Source organism: Arachis ipaensis, chromosome B09 (assembly GCF_000816755.2).
Source record: "Arachis ipaensis cultivar K30076 chromosome B09, Araip1.1, whole genome shotgun sequence".
NCBI classification, from domain to species: Eukaryota; Viridiplantae; Streptophyta; class Magnoliopsida; order Fabales; family Fabaceae; genus Arachis; species Arachis ipaensis.
Genome location: NC_029793.2, coordinates 16,512,076 through 16,522,057, shown reverse-complemented (window position 1 = coordinate 16,522,057; position 9,982 = coordinate 16,512,076). Strand labels below are relative to the sequence as shown.

The 9,982-nt window shown below is 38.6% G+C and overlaps 3 protein-coding genes across 3 annotated transcripts in view; 1 reads left to right on the top strand and 2 right to left on the bottom strand.

Moving 5' to 3' along the window:
* LOC107617825 (long chain acyl-CoA synthetase 8) overlaps positions 1-3,910 on the bottom strand; it is an 8,768-nt gene extending 4,858 nt beyond the window's left edge. The window contains exons 1-4 of the mRNA XM_016319697.2: positions 3,692-3,910; positions 1,755-2,342; positions 1,566-1,646; positions 1,181-1,444 (exon numbers count right to left, since the gene is read on the bottom strand). Coding sequence (XP_016175183.1) covers positions 1,181-1,444; positions 1,566-1,646; positions 1,755-2,291 — 882 coding nt within the window. The 5' untranslated portion in view covers positions 2,292-2,342; positions 3,692-3,910. The remainder of the gene's footprint in view (positions 1-1,180; positions 1,445-1,565; positions 1,647-1,754; positions 2,343-3,691) is intronic.
* Positions 6,259-8,038, top strand: LOC107615094 (protein MAINTENANCE OF MERISTEMS-like). The gene is made up of 6 exons (XM_016317208.1): positions 6,259-6,408; positions 6,803-6,997; positions 7,086-7,256; positions 7,355-7,551; positions 7,650-7,740; positions 7,871-8,038. The coding sequence occupies exons 1-6, from the start codon at positions 6,259-6,261 to the stop codon at positions 8,036-8,038; spliced, it is 972 nt and encodes a 323-aa protein (XP_016172694.1).
* Positions 8,306-9,528, bottom strand: LOC107615095. Its single transcript, XM_016317209.1, has 4 exons — positions 9,265-9,528; positions 8,685-9,196; positions 8,552-8,588; positions 8,306-8,443 (listed from the first exon to the last, which is right to left on the bottom strand). The coding sequence occupies exons 1-4, from the start codon at positions 9,526-9,528 to the stop codon at positions 8,306-8,308; spliced, it is 951 nt and encodes a 316-aa protein (XP_016172695.1).

Here is a 9,982-nt window from a genome sequence, read left to right as displayed (position 1 = left end):
ATGGCATACAAGAGAAAATGTGCAAAAGAATTTGCGGTTTGGGTAGGAAACAGTTACGGACTTTGGTATTATAAAATGTCCAAAGTACCACATCAGTAGCAGTATGGGATGCTTAATATTGTATTTAAGGAGGATGGTTCTTCTCCCTTTGCAGCTAGCTTTCAAAATGTGATTTTCCCACTTTCCTTACTTACTCAACAATGGTATCAGAGGCAGACTGTCAGTGGCACAGAGAGGGCTAAGGAGACAAGATGAGGCTTCTGATTGACAACAGGCTAAATAAAGTACCACAGATGCAGGGATGCTTGGTGTTGTATTTAAAAAGTGATTCTTCCCCGTTACTAGCTAGATTGGTATATGAATGAGGGAATGTATATTACATAAAGCAGGCCTAGGAAGGTGAAAGGCCCTTCTACCACCCAGGAGTATGTTTGTTTGAAGCATTTTTTATTTTCTATACCATACTTGTTAGTCCATTTGGACTGTATTTCACCTTGGGATCTTAGTATCATACCAATCTACAAGAAATGATTCAGCTGAACGATACAAATTAATAATGTTAAAAAGTAGAAGGTACATGAATGTTAAGGTCAAAGAACGGCCAAACTAGCTTACTGACTCAGCAGGGAGTGAAGGTCAAAGAGGGGTAGGCTTCATTTCGGTGACACTAGAAAGTGGGATTGCTTAGCTCCCTTAATTGTTTACACATTTTCTTGCATTTTTGTTTCTGTTCTTCTCTACCTAAGCTGATATCACTCTGATAAAACCAAAGAGAGTGATGATATACAGAGTTTTTCTTCATTTCTTGTGTAAATTCAGTGGCTTTTTCCCCAGTCAATATACAGAGCATATTTTTTATTTCTTCACTGATACCAGTTTTAACAATAGAGTTTTACCCCATGGTACAGATCTTGTGCATATTTACCACCTAAACCAGCATATAATAAGTCATAGCAAGACCCCAGTCAGAATACCAAGGTCTCTAGACTACATGCTTTAACAAGAACATGGTTTTTGAGAGTTGATACATTTATTAAGCATCATTCTGCAAATATAATAACATTTAGCACACCCACAGAAAACTAGAAAGAGAAATATAAGATTTTACATATGATATGCACACACACATACACACAAAAAGGAATAATAACATGCAAGAAAACTTGAAGAAGAAACCAACCTTTGGCAGCCCTGTACTACCACTTGTATACATCACAACAGCAATAGCATCCTTGGAAGGAAAGCTCGGTTCAACGGGACTTTCTTTCCCAAGTTTCTCAACTTCACTAAAAGATGCAGTTTTCCAGTTGCCCAAACTTCCCGAGGAAGCATCTTTGTCTTCATCTTCAAAGTAAATAATGTTCTGAATAGATGGTAGCTTAGAACTTATTGCATCCAACATCTTCAACTTCTTTGAGTCGCATATCAGGGTTGAAACTTGGGTCTGTGGATATTCCAAGCAAGGACATGCCATACCACTTATATTATTAGATCATATACTTTTCTTATGACTACTATAATCTAACTACACACTGTATAACTATGCAAGAGATAACTTTTCCTACCTCATTTAGTGAGTGAATTAGGGCATCCTCCCCTAAAGTAGCATAAATAGTAACAACTGTTATACTCTGTCGGAAGCAACCCTGCAATCAGCATGACTTCTGTTAAAAATTTATGAACAAAACCATTATTTATCCTCAAGGCTACAAATGAAATAACACACAGAAATGAAGCTGATAAAGCAAACTTACCTGAAGGGAAATGAGCCACTCAGATCGAGTATCAGCGAAAATTGCAACACGGCTATCTATATTATGGCCAAATCTAAGGATACCAGATGCAAAGTTGCACACACGAGCAAAAACCTGTCCATATGTTTCCCATTCATACTCTCCTAAGTGTACTTTCTCAAACTTCCGGCCATCACTAGATGTAACAAAATCCTTTCCGATTAGCTTTCTTGTTCCTAGACATTGATTGTTGGTATATTTCTTACAAGATTGTTCAAATAGATGAGCCATGGTTGTAGCTCCTTTCCAAGGAACTTCAACCAACTCCTTTTCCTGAGCATTACGCACTGCGTAACCTGCCTCACCACCAACCTTTACTGGAACACCTCGTACCTTTCCTCTTCTCTTTCCCAAGAAAAGAGTTGAAAACAAGATAGGAACTAGGATGCCTATGACTATAGCAGCTACAACTCCATATTCTCCATGATCTTTCATGAAATATATATTGTTGATATTAAGACTTTTTAACCAGGAGGGCATAGCATTTTGGTTGGCCATTTATTATTTTTGATGATTTACGGGTCCTTCTTAAGCAGCACACAAACTTACCTAAAAGCAGTAAAAGAAATTCAACATGAAGTGAGAAAAATGCAGAAGGATTGGCGGAAAAGGAATCCATTTCGGCAAGAGTATAAAACAGAATATAGCATTCAAATATAAATGAATCAATAAATAGATAAATAAAAAGAACATGATATGAAGTTTATGTACGGAATAAGGACAAAACATGCTCTCGTTACATGTATGAAATTCTTCAACTTCAATAACTGAAACACTTACAATTACAACAGCATAACCAGTCTGCCAAATTCTTTATGTTAAAGCTGTCAAGAAATTCAAATAATAGAAACTAGAAACCGGATGCACACAAATATCATAGGATGGGAAGATAAAAAAAATTAAGTTTCTAACTAAAACCCGATTCCCAAAAGGAAACATATTTTGTAAATGTAGATTAGGAATTAACGCAATCAAATTTCAGAAAATTGGTGACTTGATTTTCTGTTAAGTGTAGTCATAACTTCCTTTTACCCACAAAAGCTAGAGTTCTAGATTAGGGAATCCATATCGGTCTATGAAAAGAGCTACATATAGGTCGGATTAATTAAGGTGCAGCGGGGAATATAATACAGAATATTGAGAGATGACTGAATCTCCTGTAAGACTTGCGCTGCAATTTTTTTCCTTATTTAGAAGAATTTGAAGTTTTATTCACTTTTCATCATGCTTCACAAAAAATATTACAAGTTTTGAGGAATGTGGAAACCATTAAACGAATTTCAGGTTTCAAAATCCATTTTGAAATCGGATATCAGTTATATAACTTATATCTCACCGCAACTTTGAGATTAAAACAAAATAAACAGCAGTTTCAAGCGATATTGAGAACTAAATCCGCTCAAAGATAATAGGCACAAACCACTACACATAAAATAAGGCATATAGATAACAAGGGATCTAAGTTAAATAGAACAAGAATTAAACAAAAAATATACATGTCTCTCAATTCATCGCAGTAAAAATTAAGGTCAAGGCAGTAAACCCTTTTAGCAGGATAAGTTCAATCAGATAAAAATAAAATAAAATAAAATAATAAAAAAGTAATCTGATCAAAATCAACGATTCACCCATAAAATACAGAAAGCAAGGTTCATGTAACTTCAGCATTAGCTACAACAAGACCTAAGGCATTTTCCCCCAAATGAAATAAATCGACCCTTCTTCCCGTGAGGTGAAACTTTTCCCAATGAAAAAATATCAAAGCAGAACTCAACGCCTCAGTAACAAAATCACGGAATTAATTTTGGTATAGAATACAAAGCACTATGGACGATTTGACTATATCAACAATGGAACTGACAGAACTCGCGAGTGGCGATGACGTGGACAAGAAGTACCTGAACAACAGAATGGCAGACTTGCAACGTCAGCCTTCTGTGCAATGGCCAGGGAATCTCGCCGGCGATTGAGATTTCTGAGTCCAGCGGTGGTTGATCGATTCACGAGGTTCGGCGGTGGTGGGGGTAACGGAAAAGAAACGAAATGAAGAGAAGAGAAGAGAAGAAAGTGGGCAGTGGACAAATGGAAAAGAAGATGTTCGAATAATCAAATGTTGATTTCTTTATTCTGTTTCGTGTGTAGAGGAATCCACACTAAGGGGACGGGTGTCCCTAGTTACACGTAATCAATCACCTTGTCATTTTCACACAAGTGCAACTCCAGTTTTACTGTTTTAGTTTCAGTGTACGAGTGTAAGTACTATGTTTTCTATGAATAAAGGGTTTTTTCCGGAAAAATAAAGGATTTATGATATATATTCTATAATAATATATATTTAAGATATAATATATTTATCTATATCTCATTTATCAAATACGATTTTGTATTTTTATATCTCTGTCTTAGTGTCTCATGCCTAACTAAAAACGAAAAGTACATTCTAGGGTTAATCACTAAAAACGCTTTTGAAATATTCCTGCATTCACAAAAATAACCCAAATTTTTATTATCGATAAAAATACTCTTAATTAATTTAAAAACATGCCAAAATTGTTCATCCATAAAGAAAGAGTTTTTTCGTTAACAAAAATGAATAATGTGACAAACAGGATAGTTACGTGGAAAATTTTGGACATCTCTCTCCTAACTAACACTCTCTCTTTCACAAATCCTAATTCACACAAAACATACACTGAAACAGAGAGAAGATGAACGAACAGAAAGGAAAAAGTGGTTGAGAACGGAATGAAGAGAAAGAAAAAAAAGGAGGAGGAAGATGCGATGTCGGAAAGGCTAAGGACCGCCGTCAGAGAGATGTGATGGAGGAGAGGAAGGAGGGGTTAGGTTGTTCCTGTCGTTGTCAAGCCTCGTTCATTGCTGGTGTCGATTGGACTACTTCCACTATTGGATTCCAAGGGAGAGAGGGCTCGCCGGAGGGAGGCCACTGGGAAGAGTGAGATGCAAGGCAAGAAGTCACAGTCATCTTTGCTGGTGTCATCGTCGTTGAGTCATGCATCCTCCATTACATCTTCTCTCTTCTTTATTCTCGAATCTTCTCTTCTTCTTTTTATGTGTTTTTCACTTTTTGTTGATGGTTATTGTGTTGTGGTGGTTGTTGGCCGTTGTACAATAGCTTCTGGCATTAGGAAGAGAAGAAGACGAAGCTCTGGCAGCGACGGTGGCTATGGCGCCACGAAAGTGGAGGGATGGAAGTTGAGAGAAAAGTAATTTCAAATCAGGTTATGTTTAATTTGGGAATAGAGTTCTATAATTGAGATAGTAGCGTTGGTTCTTTTTTTTTTTTTTTTGCAGCCCCAACGTCATTGTCGTCCTCTTCCTTTCCTCCGAGTATTCTATGCAAACACTCTAACGAAATATGATGACTTGGGATATGAGAAATTGATTACTTTTGGTTAAGAAGAAGGTTCTATAAGGTGAGGATAAGAGTGTTGATGGTCGTGTTAGTGGTTAGGATTTGAGAGAAGAAAAGTAAGTGTGGGAAAATGAAAGAAGAAGAAGAAGTGCTAGTTCGCCAACGACTCTGTCACGACTGACAAAAATGTTGCGGATGGTAAGTTAGAGGGTATGTGAGAAGAGAAGGAGGAGGGCGAGAGGAATTTGGGAAGAGATAGGAGAAGAGAGTATGGGCTACATCATTGTTCCGTTTGCCACATAAGTTACTTTGTTTGCCACATCACTCAAACGTTTACATGCCATGTCTATCTTAAGTAGTTTTGACATATTTTAAAATTATTTAAGAATATTTTTGTTGATAATAAAATTTGGAGACATTATAGTTGATTAATCCCTCCTAATAATAATATTTAAGATATCAAAGTCTACGTCTAATTTTATGTAACAAATTTTTAACAAAAGATATCAGAAGTAATTTTGTTAATAAATCTATCAAATTATCACTTGAGTAATTTGTTGAACATCAATTCCCATTTACGGGAATCAAAAAAATGTATTGCATTTGCATAAGTTGTTGAACATCAATTCCCATTTACGGGAATCAAAAAAATGTATTGCATTTGCATAACTATTTGTTACTGGGATTCATACAAGTGAAATAATTCTATATCAACTTTTTTAGGAAGATAATGAAAAACTTCCTTGATTTTATTACAATGTATTCTAGGGATTTTTTGTTTTAATAAATAAAATAAATATAATAATTACGAAAATAAATATTTTTTAGAGAATTTACCGATTTAAATTTTCTTGCCATATCTCGTTTACAGTGTAAACGAGATATGACACATCAGCGTGACACGTGTATATCTCGTTTACAGTGTAAACGAAATATACGCATTGTCATCTTATTTACACTGTAAACGATATATGACCTGTGTACGCCTCTATATAGTTGTTTACAGCTGACTTGCGGGCTCCAATTTGACTTTGTCAACATCTTTCTCCCCTCTTTTAACCCTTTTTGACTATACATTTGACCCAAACGGTGATGGCGCGCCAAGTGGAGAATGACGTGGACATAAACAGGCTGAACGAGACGACACATTACGCCGGAGCGGCCGACTTCGAGGTTAGTTTCGTCATGGTTGTTAAATTTAATGATGTTGCCATTGTTAGGCTAGTCATGAAGATCTGGAACGTTGGTATATGAGTTAGGAGTTAGGTCTGTAGGCTTAATTTAGAACTCTATCCGCTTGTGCTAGGTTGGTATGACATAAATATTATTAGTTTGGAACTCTGTTATTCATGTGCTATGTTGTTAGTATTTATAAATTTAATGCCATTATAGTATAACACTGTTTACATTAATAAATTTTGATATTTTTATTTTATTAGAAATTTAAGATTTTATTTTGTTGTATTATATTATTTAATTTGTAATAAAAGTAATAATAAAAATAATTAATCTTGAGACTTTTGAGAGATAAATATTATCAAAAGTAAAATTAATTTTTTAAAATGTTAAAAAATAATTTATAAGTTATAATTGATTTTATATAATTTAAATATTATTTTTGGTTGTCATTATTTAGAGGCCTCGCCTCCTACTGCCTCGGCGAGTGAGCCATACTTTACCTCCACCGGACGCCATCGTCCCGTATCTGGTTGAGGCCGGATTCGGCGACACCGTGCCCCTCAGGAATTTTATTTTTGACAATTCCTTGATTTCAGCACTGGTGGAGCGATGGCGTCCAGAGACGCACATGTTTCATCTCCCGTGGGGTGAGGTCACTATCACCCTGTAGGATGTGGCGTACCACCTAGGCCTACGCGCACACGGTATCTCCGTCAGGGGTGCCTCCGTGACTTTGGTAGGTGGTACCATACAGAGACGTAGGCATTGGTGGAGCAGCTCCTCGGTGTCAGGCCTCCCGTGGCAGCACAGGAGGTGGCATAGAGGAAGGAGTCGTTCACGCTGAAGCTTGTGTGGCTACGGGATCGTGTCCACCAGATGCCCCAGACAGAGGATCCCGAGTCCTTCCGACAGTACGCTAGGTGTTATATCATGTTACTGATCGGAGGGTATCTGATAACCGACAAGTCCAACAAATCTGGTGCACCTTCGTTGGCTACCGTTGCTTTAGGACTTTGCGGAGTGTAGAGCGTTTTTCTGGGGCTCGGCTGTGCTGGTCTGGATGTATCAATCCCTTTCTTTGGCGGCTCAGCGGGACGTCACGGATATCAATGGCTGCACTCCGTTGTTGATGTCTTGGATTTATCAGAGATTCCCCCAGTGGTGTCCACCAGATAGAGGCGTCTACCAGTATCCGTTGGCTACGAGGTGAGAAATGTCTTTGTATGTATTTGAGTTAAATAATGTTGTTAAATCTTTTGTTATGTTACTTAACGAGCCCTTTATGCTCTCCTTCGATGTGTTAGGTTGGTTAGATTGCCGCAACAGAGTAGGGATCAGCATGAGGCCAGGGTCCTGCGTTGGAGGGTTTCCCTCGACCGGCTACGTTTCGACGAGGTTAGTTGTAAAATACATATGTTTTTATTTTGGATAATTAGATAGATATCGTATGCTTGTTATATGGATAATTCGAGAGATTTCGTATAATAATTGTATTTGTGTTATGTTGAAAACTTTCTTTCTTCAGTTTGCATGGAAAGTCTACGATGACCCTGCCCTGCAGGCTTTGTGTCCGCCCTGGTTTCGTGAGGAGGAGGAGTGGGGGACATGGTTGTCAGCCGTTCCCCTATTGTGCTTCAATATCGTCCGATTTCACCATGTAGATCGGGTGAAACAGCAGTTCATTGGAGAGTAGCAGGTACCAGGGACTCCGATAAATCTTGATAGGTGAGATTGATGCTATATTTCTACTTACTTATCTGTTAAAAGATTTCAGTTATTATGACTTAAAGGAGGTATTTAACACACCATCTTCATTGACAGGTACCTGACTACTATTGGTCGAGGTGAGGATGTATGGTGGCCGCTCAAGGTGAAGGAGTGGTACGATAGATGGCACCATGAGGTGTCCTTCGTAGTACGGTTTAACGCGTATGTCACATATGGTGCTGGAGAAACAGCTCTACAGTGTCTGAAGCAGTTTCGGCACCTTGTTGTACGACTCTTTCCAATCACCGTAGATCCGTTCAATTGCCTTCTGCTTTGCCATCCACACCTTTCTGTATGACGGTTTGAAGTGATAGCTTGCCTGGACCGCACCCTGCAACACCAGGATACTCACAGACGAGTTGGACTAAATCAAGGGCAATATGACTCTGCAGATGAGACTGCTATCTAACTGACGATGGTCTTGAGACATGGTGGGTACCAGACAACTGTGTGGTCCACCAAACATCCGAACCTCCCTAATCACAACAAAAAATTTATTCTTACACAACATCTATAACCAAAATAACATATCATACAAAACTACTCAAATTCACAATTAAAGTTGAAATTACCAGTATCCGAGATTCTGACAAAGGGCCACACGGAGGCTCCATTGACACCCACTGTCGGCTTGACAGCACTGCACATGGTACTTTAACCGGTCGGACTCGATCACCCGGTACTCAGCACTCCTGCGAATACTGTAGTTCTTCACACCTTGAAGCACCGCCTCTCGGCTTCTGAACCTGTGTCCGACCCGAAACTCCACACCACCGTCTAGGTTGTAATCCACTCCACAGGTGTCAGAAATTGGGATCCTCTCATGCATGGCATCCAGATCTAGACTGTGATAGTGACTTGGCACAACCGATAGCGCCGAAATCGGGTGAGGTGGAGGCAGCACATGGCGCGGCACAGCCCCTGCAGGTGTCTCCGGCACAAACTCATCTTCATCTCCACCATCGGAAGACTCTCTGTCTCCACTGTCTGCCACATAATCCGCATCCGACTCCTCCTTACCCTCCTTTGCCTCATGCTCCGGAATCGCGACATGAATGGGCGGTGGTGCAAGAGGTCGGTCGTCCTGCACATAGGTTTCGTGTGCAGAACCCCACTACCACCGTGACCCACCTCAGCGGACAGCTCCATTACCTGTTCACACATGATCCTCCTATGAATGTCGAACATTAGTCGCACATGCTCGTCCCCGTGCAGTCGGAATAGTCGAAACCGAAAGACTCCATTTCCCATGGGTGCCAGCAACCTATACGACACCCTTCTGATTTTCCTCGCTTGTGTCCCACCAACCTTGCTCAATATCAAACTCTTCAAATCCGATAACGTCTCCACACGCTGAGTGTGAAATAATATCGGATCCTGACACTCAAATGTCACCCCGTTGTCGCCATTTCTCATACGATAATTCAGACAAAGAAGTACAATTACGAATGGATTGTTACTGGTCATTCAGCTTTGTTTTTGAGACAAAGAGAAGATAGAAAAAGGATATAGATGTGTGTGAAGAATACCAATGGTTACATATCTTTTTATAGATGCTGAATATTTGTCTTATATATATATATATACATGTGCCAGCCTTACTTTCCGTATCTCGTTTACACTGTAAACGAGATACGTGAAAAATCATCTCGTTTACAGTGTAAACGAGATACGGCAAGAAAATTTAAATCGATAAATTCTCTAAAAAAATATTTATTTTCGTAAATATTACATTTATTTTATTTATTAAAATAAAAAATCATGTATTCTAAAACCGTAGTATTCTCTTGATTATATAGAACGATTATTATGTGTTGGGTTATATAGTAACAATATTTAAATAATCGAATGATATTAAAGAGAGGATGAT

Bases quoted from the DNA above. Each gene is read 5' to 3' on its own strand.
- LOC107615094 (XM_016317208.1), top strand. From the start codon at position 6,259: ATGGCGCGCCAAGTGGAGAATGACGTGGACATAAACAGGCTGAACGAG. The intron at 6,998-7,085 runs GTCACTATCACC...TGACTTTGGTAG, and splicing joins TTCATCTCCCGTGGGGTGAG to GTGGTACCATACAGAGACGT. The intron at 7,552-7,649 runs GTGAGAAATGTC...TCGATGTGTTAG, and splicing joins CAGTATCCGTTGGCTACGAG to GTTGGTTAGATTGCCGCAAC.
- LOC107615095 (XM_016317209.1), bottom strand. From the start codon at position 9,528: ATGAGAAATGGCGACAACGGGGTGACATTTGAGTGTCAGGATCCGATA. The intron at 9,197-9,264 runs GTAATGGAGCTG...ACCTATGTGCAG, and splicing joins GGAGGATCATGTGTGAACAG to GACGACCGACCTCTTGCACC. The intron at 8,589-8,684 runs GTAATTTCAACT...TGTTGTGATTAG, and splicing joins TGTCAGAATCTCGGATACTG to GGAGGTTCGGATGTTTGGTG.